Source organism: Carettochelys insculpta, chromosome 1, assembly GCF_033958435.1.
Source record: "Carettochelys insculpta isolate YL-2023 chromosome 1, ASM3395843v1, whole genome shotgun sequence".
NCBI lineage: Eukaryota > Metazoa > Chordata > Testudines > Carettochelyidae > Carettochelys > Carettochelys insculpta.
The window spans coordinates 303,011,269-303,034,786 of record NC_134137.1 but is presented as its reverse complement, the minus strand read 5'-3'; the positions used below and the strand labels follow the sequence as shown (position 1 = coordinate 303,034,786).

General features: G+C 44.7%; 1 protein-coding gene across 3 annotated transcripts in view; it reads right to left on the bottom strand.

The window, feature by feature from the left end:
- The window catches only part of PPFIA2 (PTPRF interacting protein alpha 2), a 607,969-nt gene that overhangs the window by 150,362 nt on the left and 434,089 nt on the right, over positions 1–23,518 (bottom strand). For all 3 annotated transcript variants that reach the window (XM_074984006.1, XM_074984008.1, XM_074984007.1), the window contains one exon: positions 8,076–8,192. In XM_074984006.1, coding sequence (XP_074840107.1) covers positions 8,076–8,192 — 117 coding nt within the window. The remainder of the gene's footprint in view (positions 1–8,075; positions 8,193–23,518) is intronic.

The following is a 23,518-nucleotide window of genomic DNA, read 5'->3' as shown; positions in this document are numbered from 1 at the left end:
CAGCTGTATCTGTTTCCCTTTGTTTTTATGTCAAGCAATCCCGTATTTATGTTAAGCTTCAAAATACTTAATTTTACTCTGCTAACTGTTACGGTGACTGGATTTATGATACAGGAAAACTAAATTACTTCCAAATTCCATTCTAAGGTCCATCCTCTGCTCTGAAGAGTTGCAACACCCAATGGACTACAGAACTTAAAATCTTAGTGTGATACCTTATTGAGGAGGTATAGACTTTATAGATTTATAAAGATTTATAGATTTATAGACTTTACGGCAGGGGTGGGGAACGTACAGCTCGCAGGCCAGATGCAGCCCACAGCATGCCTTGATTTGTTCTTCAGGGCCTCAGGCCCCGCCTCCCCACTTCTGCAGTGCGGCGAATCAGTACTAGTGCTCCAGCCACATGGGGCGCCGGCATGGAGGGGAGAGGGCGGGGGTGTTACCATGGCTGGAGCACTACTGCCAGCTCCCCACTGTGAGAGGGAGGGAGCTCTGAGCCTTGTGGGCTCGATCAAAGCAAGCTGCAGGCCAGGTTCTGGCTGTAAGGTAGAGGAAGCAACCCTTGTGCGCTGCCTTGTGTCACTCCCACTGACTGGGAATCACTGCCAGTGAGAGTGCTGGGGGGTGGGGTGAGGGGGAAGAGCTTTCAGAGAGTGATTCCCTATAGTACTCACACCTGTGTCCCCCACCCAGAGCTGCACTAGGTAGGCATCCACCAACAGCCTGCTTCTGCACACTCCCTCCCAGACACCACACCCTCAGCCCACTCGGCACCCACCTCCCATGCAGAACCTGCACTCGAGCTGCTCTTGCACCCTACTTACTACCAAGAACTCATACTCCAACCCTCAATCTTGCTCCTGCATCCTCTCTCCTACATGAACCCTGACCCCCCATCTAACTTGTGCATCTTCCCCCACTTCCAGACCCCACACCTCAAATACCACCCTACTCTGAACCCCCTGTCCCACCCAGACCCTGTTCCTCCACACCTAGCCCATTCTAGCTCAAAACCTCCTGTTCAACCTTTCCCCCGCTGCCCGCACAACTTCTGCATCCTCTCCACCAGACCACTTTCTGCAGCCTCCTCCAACATTCTGAATCTCTCACTTTTGGCCCCAACCCAGAGCTGGGAGGGGACATAAAATCTACAAGCCCTGGTCCCCCAGAAGAATTAACACGGCCCTGAGGGTAAGCACTGTGGCTTGACATCTCCTTCCCGAAACCTCATGTGGCTGGAGCTTGAGGGAGTGTCTTTTTTTTCTCCTTTCCATTTGCGGGCAGTAAGAGTGGAAGCTTTCTGTCTTGTTTCTCACCTGCGTGTGGCCCCTGACTGATTTTTCTGTGGATGAGTAGCCTTCAACTCTAAAAGGTTCCTCACCCGTTTTATAGTCAGAAGGGACTATAATGACCATCTAGCCTGACCTCATGCATAAGAGAAGACAAAGAAGCTCGTCCAGTTTCTACATCAAGCGTATAACTTCCATTTGAGCTAAACATGTATCTTTTAAAGAAATATCTTATCTTGATTCAAAATTGTGAAGTGATGGAGAATTCAGCATGTCTCTGGATAAATTGTTCCAGTGGTTAACTACACACCCTGTTAAAATATTTTTCAAGTCTGAATATATCTAGCTTGAGGTACAAACCAGTGGGTCTACACATCTTTTTTTTTTTAATTACAGAGCAATCTACTATCAGAATCTATATTCCAAATAGGCATCCAAATAAGTAGAACATGAATGGATAAGCCAGACCCTTTACCTGGATAAATTAAATAGACATAGCTTCTTAAGACTGTCATAGGAAGTCATATTTTCCAGACCTCAAATCTTTTCTGTATCCTTTCCAATATTTCAATATCTTTTTTAAAATATGGACACACACAGATACAGTATTTCAGCTGTGGTCTCACTAAGGCCTGGTCTGCCCCCTGTATGCGAGCCATCTTATGCTAATCTAGTTGTGGATGTGTCTAAACTTCAAATTTAACTCCCACTTACCATCAATTAAACATGGGGTTACCTTGACTTTCATAGTGGTCATTTTTAAAAAAATCAGAATGTCATGAGGGACTAAATCATTGCCATACATGATTCAAGTATATTATATCAGTACAGTGACCTTTACCAACCAAACTGTCTTCTCATGAAAAAAGTCAATTATGTTTCATAAATCTATTTTCATAAAATTATAGCCTACGTCTACACTAGAGAGTTTTGCCAACACAACCGGGGTTTTGTTGGCAAACTCAGGGAGCATCCGCACACAAAATTTGTTTTGTCAACAGTATGTCAACAGAACTTGGCAGTTTTGTCAACAGCCTTCTGCCTCTCTGCCACAAGGCAGAACATCTTTCATGACAGAATCTGTCAATAAAAAAGCCATGTGGATGATCCGGGGGGAGGGGGAGGGCTCTGTTGAGAGAGAGGCCTTCCAGGTCACTGGGCAGCCCTGTCTGCTGTGTTTCCCGTCGGCTGTTCTGTCAAAAGAGGGCTGGGCAGTCTGGTCAATCCTCTTTTGTATGAGGCCGCACTCTGCGAACAGAAGTTTTGTTGGAAGGTCTCTTCCAACAGTGACTTCTGTTGACAGATAGCTTAGTGTAGACATAGGAATACTGATGGCTTTCCATAACTATCCTTTAATTCTTCTCTGCTTCATTCCTCATCAGCTTTTGTGTAATTTTGCCAAGCACTGATATCAAGTCTATAACTAACAAGATCTTCCTGTTTGCCCTTTTCAAATATTGGCACACCTATAGCTTTTTCCTGTTCATTTGAAAATTTCACTTTGTTCCACAATTTGTTAAAAATCAGCACTAATGTTCCAGGGACTTTATCAGCTCGTCCTTTTAATGTTCTTGTGAGCAAGTTGTCCAGTTAACACAAGAAAAATTAAACCCTAATTTACCGGATTTTGGGTCAAATCTAGTAAGCAGCACTGAAGATTACTTTGTTGAAATTTCATATGAAAAATTATTACTTATAAAAAAAGTAACTCTTGTTTTGGATTATCCCCTCCTGCAACATGAAATTACTGCCTGAAACTTTCTCTTAAAAATAACTCTTTTATATCCAGCAAACCCAGAACTGGGAGGTTGCCAGATATTCAAATAATAATAGACAATAGAGAGGTATACCTAGCAATGCCTAACACTAAAGGAAAACAAGATTAGATATTATGAAACAAACAAAAATGTATGCAGAGTACTTTATTTACCAACAATAGTAGTATTGTACACTGTAAAATTATACTGTGTTTGCTGTATTTATTTGTATTTACTTTTGCTACTTTTACCAGACTTATGGAAAACATAACTAAAAATTACTTATGGTTAAAATGCCAGTTATTTGAGAGGTCCGGATGATAGAATGAAAGAGTTTACTGTAAATGTGACTTTCTATTTCCTATTCTAAGAAGACAGAGTAAGCAATACTTAGAAATTAGCAGAGGTACATAAGAACAGCCATGCTAAATCAAACCTGTGTTTCATTTAACCTAGTGTCCTGCCTCCAATGACTTTTTAAGAGAAAATGCACTTTCTACACCTCAAAATTAATAATTTTGTTAAAAAATTATTTTCTTCTGAGGAAAACTCCAACTAAATATTTTTGTTTGTTGAACGAATCAAAATATTTCATTTAGAGTTACTGAAAAATCCAACTACCAGCAACTATCACACCAGAATGTACCACATTGTCCAGCCAGGGGGACCAGCCAATAGAATGGAGACAAGAGGCATCTAAGCTACAATTCCAGTAAGACATCAGAATACTATAAACAGATGCATTTCAATCTCTGGGTGATTTGAAATATTTCAGTTTGGTTAGCACATTGGTGCAAGACTTCTAATTCCAACTGAAAATCTAGAAACTTTCAGTACATAGAATCTTTTCAGATAATTTTCATTGCTGGAAAATAAATTATTTCCACTTTTGTGTCTCATTTTGAGGCAAAAAACAAATGTTGAAATTTTGGTATTTTATGCAGTATGGAAGTTCTAATTTTTGCTCATCTCTACTTCCAAGCATGGAGATTAGCATGGCTCAAAACAGAAAATGTAACTGACAAAGGAAGTAGGGAAGGTGATGCTTTCCGGTCAGTAAGGGAAATCTGTTTTATTGTTCTTGGGGAGTAATTCCATACACTAGCTTAAGAACAGGTGCATATATTTGTCAACTAATATGATGTTATAAGACACAAAGGAATAGATTGCTAGTTTTTATTTACAGTGTGTCTGACCCACACAGATTAAATAAAGAAATAAAAATGCATGCACAGTGTAAAAAAACTCTTCAGAATACCACTTCAATCTGCTGAAAATGAAATTTCAAGGTAAATACAACTAATGCAAGTTAAATATTTGTGTACAGAGTGCCTATAAAGAAATAAAGTGATTAATGTTTTTTGTTGTAAGACAAATTAATGACACCATTCATTACACACAAACAAAATGCAAAATTAGAGAACAGCAGTTCTACTCGTGTCAGCAATCTGCCATAGTGCATGTTGTATTTGCATTTTGCTTTATTATTCTGGTGCAGCAAATGGAGGAGATGATAGAAATAATTTCATGGATGGTTAAAATAAAATCCCATATGAAATCTTGCTGCAAATTTCTCACCTTTTTCTCTCTATAACCTCAAACACAAATCATTGTCCTGCTAGAAGGGCTGGACCTGAATTTATGCCTCCTCACTCTAGGTTACCTGAAGGGTATTGCTTCCCTCCATCTCTCCTCTATATTGGATAACCGGAAAGAAACACCACCCTTTTCTCCAAGTTATTAGAGGTTATTTTTCTTGTCCTCTTGTCGGCTATTTTGGCAACTGCATTTCCAAGCATACACCCACTATGAAAGAGAGAATCTCTTTCCCACTCCTTAAGCTCTGGATATCCCACTCACTGTTCCAGCTGATACTTGCAGAGAACCAAGCACAAGGACCCCAAAGTGCTGGTCAATAATGATGTGCTATGAGTAACAGAACAAGATTACAATAAACTCTGTCCCCCACCTTCCTCCTTCACAATACCCTATTCACTGCACCAGGTGTACTTAAGTAGAGTATATCTGTTCATCTTTTTTCCATTTAAACAAAATACCTTCTTAAAATCAGAACTTTTAAATAGACAATCTTGTACATAGTGCACAATCTGCAAAACCTTTTACTCTGGTCTTTGTACACTGAAAGAGTGTAATTGAGATGGAGTGTCAGAGGAAGATAACTTTTAAAGGAGCCCTAGGATGTCCAATGGAAACCATTTTGATAATATAATCATCACAGCTACTTTTACAAGGCTCAGAAATCCGTGTTCTCTGGCATAGATTGCACAGAGGTGTGAAGTCCACCGGAAACAAGGATATCAAATCACATCAAACTTCCCTTTAATTTAGTAATGGAGTTATCAAAGTCAGACGCCCAGGACCCTACTCTAGGGAACTCCTAGTGTTACTGAGGAGTGAGGGCAGTCTCGTAATACTATAGACATCTGCTTGTAACTCACGTTGAGGTTAAATCTTAAAGGGTGAGATCCATTCACCTAATTATAATCAAGAACAAATAATGAGCAATTAGAATAATAAGAGACTAGAGCAGGGATGCCTGAACTTACTGACCCTCTGAATTTCATTCAACAATCATCACCAATTCAAGAGCCAGGACATGTGGGGTGTGGGGCTTCAGTGCTGTTCCTGCTGAAACCCAAAGCCACAGGAGATGCACCCCATGGGTGAAGCCCCAAAATCTGACACCCTGATGGGCAGAAGCCAGAGGCAATATGTGTGAAGGGGTCACATTCTTCTTCTCTACCCCCCAAATTTTGCCAGAGTTTGCTGCCCCATGCAGTTAAATGGTGCTGTTGGACCCCCTCCCTGCACAGGAGCTGCTCAAGCTGGGAGCTGAAGCTGTGGGGAGAAGCAGTGGCAAATACCTGGGAGCTACAGCAAGGGGCTGCTGTGGGTAAGTGTAGAGGCATATCCCAAACTGTTTGGGGTGGTGAACCTTTAGATTGTGCCCCCCACACACACTTAGTCAGCTCAGGTGGATGTTCTTAGCCCCACCACCCTGCCACAGGGCAGAAATCCCAATTTTCCCTCCCCACCAGAAGTCTTTTAGGGGGAGAATGGGGAGAGGGCCTGTGAGCTGCATTTGAAGGCTGCATCTACACTACAGTCCCCTTTCAAAAGAGGAATGCAAATGAGGCAAATCAGAAATGCAAATGAAGCGTCAATTTATATATGTCATGCTTCATTTGCATATTCACATTTTCAAAAGAGGATTCTTTTGAAAGAACAGCAGTGTAGACGTGGTTCTTTCGAAATAAATCCCATTTTCGAAAGAACCCTTCTTCCTAAGGAAAAATTAGGAAGCAAGGTGCTTTCAAAAACAGGGTTTGATTTTGAAAGAGCCCCATCTACATGGCTCTTTTTCTTTCAAAAGACTCTCTTTTGAAAATGCAAATATGGAAATGAAGCATGACAGTTGTAAATTGGCACTTCTTTTGCCTTTCTGTTTTGGCCCATTTGCATTTCCCTTTCCAACTGGGACTGGGAACCGCATTTGGCTTGTGAGCCAGGTATTTGACTTAGCCACCCCTGAACGAGAGTAGGAGTTTATTAGACACTATTACATGGCATTGAATTTCATTGCCTACAAGGGAATTATCATTGCTGTGGGCACTGCAATAGGACTTTGAGAGGCACAATAAAATGGGGTGTAAGAGCATTCTATTTAGGCCCATCATTAAATAGCTAATTCAAATCTAAATCACAGGCAACTATCTGCCTCAAAATGACAGCCCTGATTTTGACAATCACCCTCTAATTTTTCTAAGACCGTTAAGTGCAGGCATAATTAGGTGTCTAGAAATCTAAGTCCTATAAACTGCAATCATAAAAACAGAGACTCAATGAGTTTGGTTTAAGTATCAATCTCTATATAATAAACAGAATTTCAAAATGATTTCAGTTAGCATCACAGAGAAGCAAGACCAGTGGCCTGAGCAAAGGACTGAGAATGTAAGAACTGAATTTACTTTCATATGTCACCTCTCAGGCCTTCGGCAAAACACTTACTTTAATTGCACTAATTTCTCTATCTGAGACAGGACAATAATGCATGTCTGGGCATTCATTCACTATTTACAGAGCATTTTGAACACGTAATGCACTACACAATGCTAAGCAGTATTGCTACTGCAGGCTGAACCTCTCTAATCAGGAACTCTTTCATCCAGCAACATACATAACCCGTCATGATTTTAGTTATCCAGATGACCACTTGTGATGGGTGTGACCTAGTTTCCCATGGCCCCATGAAGTTTGTTTACAGCCACCAGTCCTGGCTCTCAGTGTTTTGTGTTGTAATTTAGCTACAATTTACCCCTGAATGTTTTCTAAGAGCCCAGTAAGCAGTGGAAGTATTGATAATTTGTTAGACAATATCAACCTCCTGTGGTCTGGCAAATTCTCTCATTTGGCAGTGGTTAGCTGCCAAGGGTGCCAGATGAGAGAGATTACACACATATTTAGAAGTTTTCTGGGGTGGCAGTGTGCATCACTTAAAAGTAATAAAGGAAGGCTTGGAAGAGGACAGTCAGGCAAGCATTACAACAGAAAGTCTAAAGTACGAGAAGATCCACAGACATTAGCTGAAGGATGAAAAATGAGACTTTGGAACAGAGCAATAATCTCCTGGTTTATTAGTCCATAGATCTTCTGGTTCTACCAGAGACTAGTTGAAGGATTTTAATGGCGTCTTCTGAGTCAATCTCCAACAGATAGGTGATTCATGGTGTACACTGCCATCACTGTGTATCTTGAGTTTCCATGTATAAGGAAAAGTTTGTATCTCTAGATAGGTCCATATAAGTGACATATTGGAAGACTGCTCATGTTGTGGGACATGCCAGCCTTGTCTGACATCTGGTGGGGACTTTCTACAGCTTGGGTCCACTTGATGGAACAGAACTGGGTCCAATATTTGATTATTATTATGTCTTGTTAGTGTTAGTATTTCTCTCTGCCTTAACTAAGAAATAATAATAATAATAATAATAAGATTGTTTTATACCTTTTCATGAATCTTTTGCCCAGGCTCCATTCCTTCAATATGCTCTGATTCAGCAGGCCCTTCTCCAGATGCCATTTTTCTTTGAATGTGTGCATTTTGTTCACGTAAAGCTACAATCTGCAGATCAGAAGAGTAATAAATGGTTAATGCCGTAGAAATCACCAAGCAAGTAAGCATGACATTTTCAGGTCTTGATCCAGTCCTTACAGACACAAGGAACCCTCTGCTTAGCTTCCACTGAATACTGGGGGCATACATGTGTGAGGAATTTGTTTAAAAAGAGCATCATCCTTAAATAAAAAGAATTAGGACACAAACTTAAAATTATGTTTTAATGATATTGAACACATGATATGAACCAATAAATGGCAGTGAACGCAATATTAAGGCTTTCTACTCATTTTTAACTTCACTCAGTGTTAGGCATTTTTCATTATTGGTTAGATACATGAAAGACATATTAGGTCATTGAATTCACTTCCTACATGAGTGTTTCTCAACCAGGGGTACACTGAGGTCTTCTGTGGTTACATCAACTAATCTAGATATTTGCCTACTTTTAAAAGAGGCTACATAAAAAATACTAGTTAAGTCAGTACAGTAGAAAAGTTTATTCAATGACTTGTTTCTACTGCTTCACATGCCATACACTGAAATGCAAGTACAAGATGATAAAACGTCAGCAAGTTTTCACTAATAGCCTTCTGTTATATTTTTGCATGTTTTTATATATAGGTCTTAAGTGAGGTGTAACTTGGTGGTATGAAAAACAAATCTGACTCCTAAAAAGGGCACAGGAATCTGGATGGGTTGAACAGGATTTATTTCAAGACCTCAGATTATTTTAGGACCATGTTTCTCAAATGGTGGTATGCATGCTCTTAGGGGTACGCGAGAAAAGTCTTGGAGTATTTACTTTTTTAAAAGGGGTACTTTATAAAAAAGGTTGGACATGCTACAGTACACCATAAAGGATATAACAGATACTAAGATAATGCTATAGAAAAACCTAACTACTGTGTAAAGTGAAGTATCTATGTATGAATGTCATAACTTTCATAACTTACACTAGCCCCAACCTTTCAAAAGGGATATGCTAATGAGCCACTTTGGCAGATGCTAAGGAGACACTGTCATGAATTTTCAGCACCTCATTAGCATAACGGCAGCCGCACACGTTTTGAAAGTGCTGCTTTCGAAACACACACTGCTCCTGTAGACAGGGGCCTTTCAAAAGGACCCCCGGACTTCAAATGCCCCATCTTCCCATTTCATTTTGGAAAGAAGGGGCTTTCAAAATTCAGGGGGCCTTTCAAAAGGCCCCTTTCTACACGAGCAGCATGGGTTTTGGAAGCAGCACTTTCAAAAAAAGCACAGGGGGCCACCATTATGCTAATGAGGTGTGACATATTCATGGAAGAGCCTCATTAGCATCTGACGAAGTGGCTCATTAGCATCCCCCTTTCGAAAGGCAGGGGCTAGTGTAGCCACAGCCTCAGTGATAATGACGTATATTTGTAAATGTAGTTTATGGTGAAAAAATCAACTATGCAAAAATGACAACATCTTACTCAACAAATAAGCACCCTGGTTGATATCACTACTTTACTAGTTAAATTAAATGTGTTTATCTTTATCATGTGCCATGAGAGGCAGCTGGAGGTGAGGCAGGCCCTGCAGCCTGGTTCTCCCAGACGATGGGGGAGGGGGCACAGCTGGAGAGGAAGCAGCCCTCCAGAGCCTGGCTTCTCCCAGACAGACTGCAGGCCATGGTGGGTACAGGAAGAGGGAAGCCCCCCATAGCCTAGCCCCCTAGACAGTCTTCAGACCATGGAGGGGACACTGGAAGGTGGGGCTCCCTTGGAGACTGGCTCCCCACCCAGACAGCCTACGGGGGGGAGGGGCACATGGAGCAGGGAGAGCCCCCAGAGCCTGGCCTCCAATAGCCTGCAGGCTGCAGGTGGGGGAACATGGAAGTTCAGGGGCAGCCTGGCCAGCCCCTCCTGTGCCCCACCAAACAGCCTGCAGAATGGAAGTGGCCAATGGAGGCTGGGGGCAACCACCAAAGCGCCACCCCCTGACCAGCTTAGGGGGCAGCTGAAGTCTGGGGCCAGCCTGTAAAACATTGTCCCCTCAACAGGCCACAGGATGGCAGCAAGGCCCTCTTTGGAGCAGCTGCAGGCTGGGGGCTGCCTCACAAGACAAACTGCAGGCACGGGAGAGCAGCTGGAGGCCAGGGCAAGCCTGCAGAGCCTGGCGCCCACCTGACAAGCACTCGGCCCCAGATCTCCCACTGGCAGGAGTTGTCGCTGGCTGAGGAATGCTGTTCTGGCCCTCTGAAAGGAACCACCACCAGAGCAGCATCACTCTCGCTGCCACTGGCAGCCCTGGTACCCATCTTCTTACCTCCCAACCCTCTGTCCCGAATCCCCTGCCCCTGCCCTAACTTCTCCATCTCCCATCTGCTTCGACTTCTTCCCCACCCCCCGCCTTGAGCCCATCCAACATCTTATAATTGAAAAAAAGATGCATATTTTCAAAAAATTACTTCTATTAAAGCCCTCAGAAATGACAGGTATATCTGCTAGTTCATTAATATAAATAACTTTACAGTGAGACATCCAATAACCACATTTTATCTTTTAACTCCTTTATAAATCCAAGGCAATTGGCTTACGAGGGACTGAAATGAATTCTTTTGAGCAATTGCTTTTAATCATCTAAACTTATCACTTTTGGACCAATCTAGTGAAAGAGATACAACCATGCTCTTTGAAGTGCCATAATTCAAGTGCACCCTTGTAAGTGTGATACATATGCTAGCTCCTAAACAAACAAGAATTATTGATCATAAGTAAATATAAAAAGAAATCTTGGTAACTGGCATTGTTCTAGTATAGAACTGCTGAGCCTAAACTGTAGCTTGTGATAATAATTAACTGCAAGTCTTCTTTGTCTATCTTTGAGTGATGAACTGTTGATTTTATATATATATATATATATATAAAACCCAGCATTAAATAATAAACAAATGTTCCAAGGACTCAATAAAAATACATAATCATTTGGATTCTATTATATACTGGCAAAATAACTTTTGTTACATTTCAAGCTTTAAAATCTAACTGGCACCCAGGTAAATTAATAATTGACTTTTCACACTTTCTACTTTCAGATCATAGGTTAAAGTTTATGTGAATAGAAGTTAGAAAATGTAATTCATTTGTAAATTGAGCAAATTAGATCTGAATGTTCTTTAGAGTACGCATGACCTAGGTTCCAATACTGTCACTTTTACCGTTATTTTTTGGGGCAGAGCGACACTTTAACTTTAAAGCATAATTTTCTGCATTTCTTTTTTAACCGACATTTAACTTCCTTTTTTTTTTAAAAAAAAAAGTATATGTGGGTTCGGAATTACTCATGTCTCATAACCTATCTCAGCTCTCACTTTTGTGAAAGAAGTCCCGCTTTTGAGTTATGAGCCAAATGGATTCACTACATACAGATTTCCAAAATACAGCTTTTAGTGTGATTCTCATTGATTTCAATGCAAAGACTGAAACTGCAATGCAGACTTTGACCCCAAGTGCTTATGTGAAAATCAAAATTATAAATACAATATAAGGAGATGAACTAATATATATTTTGTGATGGGGGGAAGGAAGATTATTGCAGTTGAGATAACACTAGCATTTACTGGGTGCTTTAGGACACTAATATTTCAGTACAGAGCATATCATCTGTACTTCAGTTTGAATCCAGCCCAAATCTACAGGAATTAAAAATTATTCTCTTCTAATGCATGTTTTGGGGGCTCCTGTTCGGGGAGGTGGGTCTGATGGGTTTCAGTCCCAATTCCTATGTCAAATACACCATCACTAATTGGCATAATTGCACTAATTGGCAGGCTCAGAAAGATGTAAATAATTTAGTTGGACCTGGAAACTTATTCCTATTGTAAATCCTTCATTCTTTGTGATCAGGCTTCACACATGCTCCCAGAGCTGTATGCGTGGCAGCCTTGTCCTGCTGCAGACTGGTAGGCAAATAACAGAGGGTAAATATCATCCAGGCTGTCAAATCAAAGCCGTCCCTCACCACTAACCCCACACAACTTCTTTCAAAAACTGAAGTTATGGTTATGTGCACGTTATTTGCAAAATATGCTAATTAACTAAATAATACACACATGTAGCTGCAACCAGTGGCACCTGTAGGATACCCACACTACACACAGTGTGTACCACTGGCAATGACCATGAGGAGCAGTGCTGGTCATCTCAGTGTCTCCTCAGCTTTGGAGCAGCCAGCTCTCTGGTGTGATAGAGGTGGGCGACATTGCCAAAACTGAGGGAGCAGCATTACAACCTGATACATGGGGGAATGAATTGTGGCACACCGTGCTGAAGGAACAGGAGTGTCACATGCCTCTGCCTGCCCCCCATTTCTGCCAGGGCTCACACCAGAATGTAATCATAGTTATTTTTTCTTGCTCCACCTGTCGCTAGAAGGAGTTTGTCCCTTCCTCCCTGCACAGTATCAAAAGGTGGCCGACACCTCCAGGCTGCTGCTGGCTACTGATATAACCCAGGTGCCACAGCATGGGAAGGAAGGGGTTAAGCCTTAAGCACGCACTGTGCACTGAGGCCTGGGAACCTAACTGCAGGACCTTCAGGCCGTGTCTACACGTGCACGCTACTTCGAAGTAGCGGCGCCAACTTCGAAATAGCGCCCGTCACGGCTACACGTGTTGGGCACTATTTCGAAGTTGAAATTGACGTTAGGCGGCGAGACGTTGAAGTCGCTAACCCCATGAGGGGATGGGAATAGCGCCCTACTTCGAAGTTGAACGTCGAAGTAGGGCATGTGTAGACGATCCGCGTCCCACAACATCGAAATAGTGGGGTCCGAAATGGCAGCCATCAGCTGAGGGGTTGAGAGACGCTCTCTCTCCAGCCCCTGCGGGGCTCTATGGTCACTGTGTGCAGCAGCCCTTAGCCCAGGGTTTCTGGCTGCTGCTGCGGCAGCTGGGGATCCATGCTGCATGCACAGGGTCTGCAACCAGTTGTTGGCTCTGTGGATCTTGTGTTGTTTAGTTCAACTGTGTCTGGGAGGGGCCCTTTAAGGGAGCGGCTGGCTGTTGAGTCTGCCCTGTGACTCTGTCTGCAGCTGTGCCTGGCACCCTTATTTCGATGTGTGCTACTTTGGTGTGTAGATGTTCCCTCGCAGCACCTATTTCGATGTGGTGCTGCCCAACGTCGAAGTTGAACGTCGACGTTGCCAGCCCTGGAGGACGTGTAGACATTATTCATCGAAATAGACTATTTCGATGTCGCTACATCAAAATAAGCTATTTCGATGTAGTGTGCACGTGTAGACGTAGCCTCAGTGAGACTGGCCAGAGAAATGGTTCAGCAGAGGAGGGTGCCTAGGGGATGGAGCAACCCCATGTTCTCTGGGCACAGGACCCAGTGCAAGTGGTGGGGTTTAGTGAAGAAGGTGCTAAGCCTCTGGCCAGGGGGGCTTCTGCAGAGCCTGCAGGGTCAGGGTGTAAATAGGCTCAAAATAGGGTCTGTCCCTGGCTCCTCCAGGCCTTAGGTGAGGGTTGGAGAGGCTGTGGAAGGAAGGAGTCTGCCAGCCAGGCTGTTGGCTTGTTGATTGCTTTGACCGGGAACTCAGGCAGCTAGTAACGCTGCTCCTTCATGCTGTAGGTGACTGGCCTCTGCTGTACAGCACCGATGCCAGGGGCCTGCCCCAGCTCAGCTTGCTTCAACCCGCCCATCTCAGGGATGTGGAATGTCTCTGCACCCAGGCATGCAGGCTGGAAGGTGAGGGCTGAATATGGAGGAATTGCAAGGCACGAGTTGGCAGGGCTCATGGCATCAGAGGGACTGATGCGGGAGTCTTTGGTTGCAACAATATACAGCTGCTGTGGGGTCTGTTCATGTACAATGAAGATTGAGATAAAGACGATTCTAAATGGTTAACTAGATAACGCTGAAAAACCATTCTTCTCAAAATGCAATGATCACCACAGGAACAGGCAAAAATTTAAATTGGTCACTCGCTGGATAGTGTAAATAAAATTCATTCTGGTAATACTGAATTTGAAACATAGAAAATGAAGAGTACTTCTATGTCTTTAGATTTGTGCTTTTAGGCTTATGATACCCAGCTGAACAACTATATTACTACATTAAGAACTTAGGGGATAAGCTACATTTATTTCACCTACATACATGTTAGCCTTGTAAAGTACTTGTGACTGAAAGAATTAGTCTATTCCTCCCATTGAACCCTCTCTTTAAAATTTTTGCACAAAATAACTATAATAAGAAAAACAGTCAAAAATAAAAAAACAGGAAATATAACAAATGAACAGTATTGCTGCACATTTTAACTATGATTCTTTGCCTTTCAAAAATGTAAAACATTCTTTCAGTTCAGAAATAACACCTGCTTGCTATGAGGTAAAATACATACTTTTCTCTCTCTCTCTCTCTCTCTCTCTCCCCCCTTGTTTTCTGAGCAACAGATTAAAAATCTAGCCTTCAAATTCTTTCCCTGAGTTGCTCTTGCAGACATTAGTTTCCTCCTTAGCACACTTATATATCTTTCAGCCTAGGTCATAGCCAGATATTTCAGTGTGAATCTACTTCTGAATGTAAAATTATATAACTGCTAGTTTCCTCATGGTTAGAATCGAAAATAGTTTTCCATTTAAGCCCAAGATTAGCCTCCCCACCAACTTTGCCAGACAAAAATCAATCCACCTCAAGTATCACAGGTGTGATCCTATATCAGGACAGAATTATTCTGGAAATTTTGTAACAAATCAGATAAGCAAGATGTGGGAAATATGAGCAGTATAGTTGCTATCTTGAATGTGACATTTTCTCAGGGCACTCAGAATTAGGGACGATCTCATTACCACTTTGCTTTAGCAAAAGAGATGTGCTGAAGCTAAACTGAGTGAAAGTTCCCTGTCACCCCACTCTGCTAGCCACCAGAAAAACTTCTCAGGACCCTGACACTCCTCATTTTGTCTTGCAGGCAGCATTGGATGCACCTCAGTTTCTGTGCCTCCTTGAAGGGCATTCCCCTGTGGTATTCAGCCCCTCTCACTGCACTCAGAGTAACCATCAAGCCCACTACCTCTGAAGAAACCAGCTTACCACAGTCAACTAATAATTCACACACTCCAGCACTGAAATCTATTTTTGATAAAACACAGGGAAGTTGATTAGTACAGAGATTCAAGTGATACTGAATAAGGGTAGTGGAAATAGAGTTTGAAATAAAACAAAAGTTTAACATGGTTCTAGGAGACTAAATATAATTTTATCACGCTAAAATCTTTGCCCAAGTTTCTCATCTAACCCAATCTCCCAGTGTTCCCAGTACTCTGAGACATGATACAGCTTTCATGGGTATTAAAAGCATGGTCCTTTTTGTTCTCTCAGTGACACTCTATTCTGGGGTCCCCTTTCCTCCTCCTTACAGTCCACAAAACCTTTGAAATATATCCCTTTGAAGTGTACCCCTGAAGTTCTTCTCCCCTGCTGTTTGTTCTCTCCCATGCTAATGCCATATTTTCTCTCTCTTTCTCCTATTAACTTGCATTTCTTGTTGAGTGAATATTCAAATGGAGTTTGCACCTCGCTCTCCCTTCAGCTGTGGAGTCCATTATCTGTGACTTACAATGGACAACCTTCTAATATTGGAACACTCTATTCAATATGGTGATTCAGCAAAGGTCAGTATAGGCCTTCTCCTTTGACCCCCTTTTCTTCCCCTTGTACTTCCCTCTACACTTGTTATTGCCCCTCTGACTTCTGCCTTTGGAATCATTTTATGCAGATGTTGTCTAGATTGATTTCACTCATTTTTCAGCTGTCCCAGCTTCAGAATTTCTCTAGATGACGTAGGACCATTCAATACAAAACACCCAAATGAAATATCCTGCAAAACTGCAAATAACCAAACTCGAATATTTCTACCCCGACCATCAGACAGTCCCTGCAGCAGCTGGGAATTTTGCTTTTGCCTCCCTTATGTGCCCTCTCTCTACACATGCATAGAGCCCTTAGGGGTACAAAAAATTGTATCTGCATTCAATCCATGGTCCACAAATGCAAAATATGGATATAAAGCAGAAAGCCACATGCTTGCAAGTCTCTAGATATAAAATTTGGACCTGCATACATCTGAGATTTACAAACATGGTCCACAGATATCTGCAGTTATACAGCAGATACCCCCAGATTTGCAGGACTCTACATAGAATACTAGGACTGGAAGGGACCTTGAGACGCCATTGAGTCCAGCCCCCTGCCCCAATGGCAGGACCAAGTACTGTCTAAACCATCCCTGATAGACATCTATCTAACCTGTTCTTAAGTATCTCCAGCGATGGAGATTCCACAACCTCCCTTAGCAATTTATTCCACTGTTTGACCAACCTGACAGTTAGGAACTTTTTCCTAATGTCCAACCTAAACCTCCCTTGCTGCAGTTTAAGCCCATTGCCTCTTGTTCTATCTTCAGAGGCCAAAAAGAACAAGTTTTCTCCCTCCTCCTTATGACACCCTTTTAGATACCTGAAAACCACAATCAAGTCTCCCCTCAATCTTCTCTTTTCCAAACTAAACAAGCCCAATTCTTTCAGCCTTTCTTCATAGGTCACATTCTCTAGACCTTTGATCATTCTTGTTGCTCTTTTCTGGACCCTCTATAATTTTTCCACATCTTTCTTGAACTGCGGTGCCCAAAACTGGACACAGTACTCCAGCTGAGGCCTAACCAGCACAGAGTAGAGCGGGAGAATGACTTCTCATGTCTTGTTCACAACACACCTGTTAATGCATCCCAGAATCATCTTTGTTTTTTTCAGAACAGCATCACACTGTTGACTCATATTTAGCTTGTGATTCACTATAGCCGTGTCTACACGTGCACGCTACTTCAAAGTAGCAGCACTAACTTCGAAATAGCGCCCGTCACGGCTACACGCGTCGGGCGCTATTTCGAAGTTAACTTCGACGTTAGGCGGCGAGACGTCGAAGTCGCTAACCTCATCAGGAGATGGGGATAGCGCCCTACTTCGATGTTCAACGTTGAAGTAGGGACCGTGTAGTCATTGCGCGTCCCGCAACTTCGAAATAGCGGGGTCCGCCATGGCGGCCATCAGCTGAGGGGTTGAGAGACACTCTCTCTCCAGCCCCTGCAGGGCTCTATGGTCACCGTGGGCAGCAGCCCTTAGCCCAGGGCTTCTGGCTGCTGCTGCGGCAGCTGGGGATCCATGCTGCAGGCACAGGGTCTGCAACCAGTTGTCGGCTCTGTGTATCTTGTGTTGTTTAGTGCAACTGTGTCTGGGAGGGGCCCTTTAAGGGAGCGGCTTGCTGTTGAGTCCGCCCTGTGACCCTGTCTGCAGCTGTGCCTGGCACCCTTATTTCGATGTGTGCTACTTTGGCGTGTAGACATTCCCTCGCAGCGCCTATTTCGATGTGGTGCTGCGCAACGTCGAAGTTGAACATCGACGTTGCCAGCCCTGGAGGACGTGTAGACGTTAGTCATCGAAATAGCCTATTTTGATGTTGCTACATCGAAATAAGCTACTTCGATGTAGGCTTCATGTGTAGACGTAGCCTATAACCCCTAGATCCCTTTCTGCTGTAGTCATTCCTAGACAGTCTTTCCCCATTCTGTATGTGTTAAACTGATTGTTCCTTCCGAAGTGGAGCACTTTGCATTTGTCCTTATTAAACTTCATCCTGTTTACCTCAGACCATTTCTCCAATTTATCCAGATCATTTTGAATTATGACCCTATCTTCCAAAGCAGTTGCAACCCCTCCCAGCTTGGTACCATCTGCAAACATAATAAGAGTACTTTCTATGCCAATATCTAAATCATTGATGAAGATATTGAACAGAACCGGTTCTAAAACAGACCCCTGTGGAACCCTATGTGTTATACTTTTCCAGCAGGATTGAGAACCATTGAGAACTACTCTCTGAGTACGGTTATCCAGCCAGTTATGCACCCACCTTATAGTAGCCTCATCTAAATTGTATTTGCCTAGTTTTTTTATAAGAATATCATGCGAGATCATATCAACTAAAGTCTAGGTAGACCACATCTACCGCTTCTCCCTTATCCACAAGGCTCATTATCCTATCAAAGAAAGCTATCAGATTAGTTTGACATGATTTGTTCTTTACAAATTCATGCTGGCTGTTCCCTATCACCTTACCACCTTCCAAGTGCTTGCAGATGATTTCTTTAATTACCTGCTCCATCATCTTTCCTGGCACAGAAGTTAAGCTGACTGGCCTGTAGTTTCCTGGGTTATTCTTATTCCCCTTTTTATAGATGGGCACTATATTTGCCCTTTTCCAGTCTTCTGGAATCTCTCCTGTCTCCCATGATCCTTCAAAGATGATAGCTAAAGGCTCAGATACCTCCTCCATCAGCTCCTTGAGTATTCTAGGATGCATTTCATTAGGCCCTGGTGACTTGCAGACATCTCAGAACCCAGATGGCGCCCATATGCAAACCTTACACAGGTTGAGCCTCTAAAAACTGGGAGTCTGGTCTGGCAACATCCATGGTCTTATCACAGATGTTTCTGGTCCAGAGAGCCCTAGCAGCTAGGACTCAAGCAGCAGGAGGGGGTGGGGGCAGCAGTGCCAGCAGTGTGGAGGGGCAGACAAGCGTGGCCAGCAGCAGTGACTTCAGCAGGCCGAGTGGGGCCAGCAGATGCAGGGCAAGCAGCCTAAGCAGGGCAGGCAGCCTGCATCTCAGAGCCCAGATGGGGCCCATGGCAGTGGGGCTAGCAGCACCCAGCGCCCCTGCTGGCCAGGATTGGAAGTGGAGGCAGTCTGGGTGGGGGCGGTGGACTAGTGAGGGATTGGGGAACAGCGGGGGGTGGGGCAGCAGCTGGGGCTGGGAGCAGAGCCAGGCAGGAGGACTGGAACTGACATCATCTAGTCTGGCAAACTCCCTTGTTTGCGGTTGGTCAGGTCCCAATGGTGCTGGACCAGGGAGGTCCAACCTGTAATCTCAAACACTTTTCTCTATCGGCACCACTCATCCCAAAACATCCTGATTCATGTTTCAGTTTCTTTTTTTTTGGCTGTAAAATCAATTCTTTATGTTTTCTCTAAGGCCCAAACTTCTAATTTCAGCCATTACAGATTGGGCAAGTGTGACAATCAGGGTGTACACAGCTCAAGGAGAGGAGAGACTGTTTAAATCCCTCGAATGAACAGTTAAACCAATTGGTTGCATAGTGTGTGGCACTATAAAATTATATTGAGTAAGATTGTTTATGAAAGCTTATAATGATCTGAACTTGATGATCATTATGAAATAGGTTGTGGTTATGAATCAGTGTATACAAAAAACTGGTCTTATTATCTACATCAGAACTTCAAATACAGCTCACAGCAGGATAGAGAGCTATTAAGTGGGGAGAAGCACTAGGAATTTACTCAAAACTGTCTTCAAGTAAGCATTGTACCCTCCCTACTTGAAACATCCATTACATCCATTGTCCAGCTGAAGAAAAGAGAATGGGTATGTCTACACAGCAGCCTTATTTTGAAATACGCTATTTTGGAAGAGCTATTCTGGAATAGCTTATTTCAAAATAACTCTGCTACACACAAAGGCTGTTTCAACACATGCTACTTTCCTCTGAAAGTGGCATGCTAATGAACAGCCAGAAATATGCTAATGAGGTGTCAATTCCCTGTGGGTGCATCTACACTACAGCTCTGTTTCAAAAGAATGTCTTTTGAAAGAGAACATCGAAAGATGCTCTTTCGAAATGGAGCATCCACACATGCCAGCGGGGACCAAAGGTTCGGTCCATCCTTTCAAAAGGCCCCCAGCACAATTTTGAAAGAGTGTCCACACATATCAGGGCGCTCTTTCAAAAGAGCAGGGGCAGAAAGCCCCACGGGCAGCGCCTCATGGTGGACGAGCCCCTCTGGGACCGCCGCCTGCTGTCCCCTTACCCCCCTCAGGCCTCAGTCTGCACACTCAGAAATCCAGCAACCGTGCCCCCAGGCAAAGAGAGAGAGAGAGATCAGAGGAGGAATCCTGGGCCCCCATGGACCCTGAGCGGCAGCACCCCAGCATCGAGCCACGGTCCTGGCTGCTGTGCTCCAGTGGCTGTGGGTGGCCACTCTCCTTGCCACCTTCCCAGAGGCTGTCCTCAGGGCACCATGTCCCCAGCTAGTCGGGGGACAGTGGGGTGGGGGCGGGAGGGGTGGCTGCGGGAATGGGTGGCAATGGGGCAGCAGTTGAGGCCGGGTGGCCAGCCATGGGCTGGGTCAGGGTATTTAGGCTGGCTGCCACCTGGTCCCAGGCCTGCCGCTCCATGTCCAGCCACTGCCGCAGCACACTGGGAAGGTCCCACAGTGCTGTGGTGTGCGCAGCTTCTCCCATTTTCTCCTCCCCTCCCAGGTGGTGGCAGCAGACGGCCTGGCAGTGGCCCTGCACAGGGATGGCACGGGGTCCAGGTTGCTCCCCCTCGCCCTCTGTGGTGGGGCTGGTTTGGCCACTGGCTACAGAAGCTGTGGAGACAAAAGAGGAGAGCAGGAATAGCCATGAGTCCCAAGCACTGAACCTTGTGCCCCCACCTCCGGGTGCCCTGTGATGCCCATCTCCCGAGGTTCTGTGTGTGGTTGACAAGGGCACAGGCTGCCCCACGCTGCACCCTCCCCCACTCCCTCCACAGCCACCGGTCTGTGGTGCTGTCCCACCCATGTGGTGCTGAGTGCCGCATATAGGGCCCCTGTCCAGGCCAGGGAACGCGGTTGTCTGGAGTCCTCAGGCCCTGGGGTGGCGGGCATGTGGGGGGGGGGCCGCAGCAACCCTGGGTGAGATCGGATGCCCCCTTCTCAGTTCCAGGGTGGCTGGTGTGTGGGCCACCTACCTGTGGGTCCCTCCAGGAAGTGGGGTGAGCTATGGGTAGATGGAGCCCGTCTGGAAGGCCCAGATGGGATGTTGATGATGAGGACCCCTTTGCTTAAGCCCTCATCATTGCTGGCGGTGTCCAGCCTCGGTGGGCACCTGGTGCCAGGAACAGGTCCAGGATGGTCCTCCCCCTCTGTCCCTGTCTCAGGCTCCTGCTCTGACACCAGGACCATCGTTTCCAGCAGCACAGCTGAGGGTCCTGCCTCCTTGGGCCCAACGAGGCACCCCAGGTCTTTACAGTAGGGGCAGCTGGTGGGCGCTGCCCCTGACTGCCCAACCATGTCCCGGGACCTCCAGCATCCCTGGTGCAGCTCCTTCACCTTGGACCACACCTGGTCCAGGGTCTGGATGGGGTGACCCCGGTCAGGGAGGCCCATGGTGAGGTGCTGGATTGCTGCTGCATTCCTGCACTGGACCCCCATCTGGTACAGGACCTCCTCGTCTGCCAAGGAGGGTGTTTGGCTGGCTGACGCTTTGTTGCAGGGAGCTGGCTGTGCAGTAGCGTGGGCTCCCTCCTGCCTGCATGCTCTCAGCTTCCTGTCTGAGGGTTTCTGGGAGCCTGAGTCCTGAAACGCAGCAGGACACTGGAGCCATAGAGCTCCACTTGTGCTGGGAGTGACACCACCGTCTGTCAGCTGATTGAAGCCACATAGGACTGCTCCTTTTGAAAGAGCAGGCCGCGGAGCATCTACACTTGCTCTGTTTTGAAATAATCTTTTGAAGGAGGGCACTTGTCCCAACCCAGGAAGGGAGGACTCACTTAAAGAACGGGGGAGTTCTTTTGAAATTAATTCGAAAGAGCGCCGTGTGTGTAGACGCTCCGCAGGTTCTTTTGAAAGAACTCGGTCTTCCAATATGGATTTCGAATGTACTTGCTAGTGTAGACGCACCCTGTCTTAGCAGCCCCTATTTCGAAATACGTGTTTTGAAATAAGCATTGTTCCTCATGCAATGAGGTTTACCCATTTTGAAATAAGCCAACTGCTATATAATAAGCTGCGGGGCTGGGGAGCCAGTGTGAAGCTGGGTAGAGTTGTCTGGCCATGTAACCAGCTGGAAGCTGGCTAGAGAGCAGTGGACCGTGGGGGCTGAGGAGCTGGTGGGACCCAGGAGCCAGCCAGAAAGATGGCTGGGAGCAGTGGGGTTGGGGAGAAGTGGGGAATGGTGGGTCCGTGGCTGCCAGGGTGAAGAAACTGCAGCTGGGGCCAGGAAGCCAGCCCTGCATCTGGGCTGGAACATGGAATCCAGCATCCTTGGACCTGGGGTGCTGCAAGTGGCATCAGGAAAGCAGCTGGGGCTGGTGGCCTGGAGGGGGAGCCTGGAGGGCACTGACCTCCTCTGGTCCAGAAAAATCCCCTATCTGAGACTGCTCTGTTCCTGAGGGTGCCAGACCAGAGAGGTGGAAATTGCAGAGCTCTAAACCATAGCTGCAAAGCACAAAACTCCTTTTTCCCCTCCCACTCACTGAGTCGGAGGTGATGCAGTAACAGAACACTCACTGGCCGAGAGATTCGCAGAATGCCACATATAGCTGTCTCCTCAATCAGGAAAACAGCCCCCTCATGCCACCCTTTCTCATACATTCACTCCAAAATCTGAACTGGTTACATGTCCATGTCAGAATCCTGTACCAAATATGGCTGCAAATTACATATTACAAATAACATGGGTAAATTTTACAAAACATTTCCTATGACTGTATTTTAGTGTAGTTGCTTTGACAGGATTTTCACATTTTTAGGCTTTCTTTCCATCCATATTTTAGGGAATTTTTTTTTTACTACTGTTACTACTACATTAATGGTCAATAGTCTTTTGCACTAAAAGAGCATACAATCCAGAAGAGACAAAGAGAGGCAACAAACAAGCAGTGAAATCAGGATAATAACAGGCCTTTGATTAACTAGGCCAAGCAAAATTCTGGCTCCCTGAATGTCAATGCAAAAGTCTCACTGACTTCCCAAAGCCCAGGATTTCACCAATTAAATTTCCTACCCCCATCCCACAGACTTTTGTTTAAGATTTCTGTAAAATTTAACATTTGGGGTCAGTCCTGTCAAAATCTGCAGATAATGAAGGAAAACATATTTGAAATTAGAGGAAAAAGCAGTCAAGTAGCACTTTAACAAAATAATTTATTTGGTGATGAGCTTTCGTGGGACAGACCCACGTCTTCAGATCAGACCCATACCAGAACAGACTATAATACACGAATTTGAACATAAATGACAGTTCTGAGCACTCCCTCTGTAAACAATTGTTATAAGTTCCTTTTCAGAAAAACACAGACTTTCAGGTCTTTACAGAATGGCCCACTCCATTAAAGTGCTGGGTGACAGATTTGTGAGTTAGGAGTGTTTTGATGTCTGTTTTGTGTCCATTCATTCCTTGTTGAAGAGTGTTTGCAGTCTGTCCTATATACATGGTATGTAGGCATTGCTGGCACATGATGG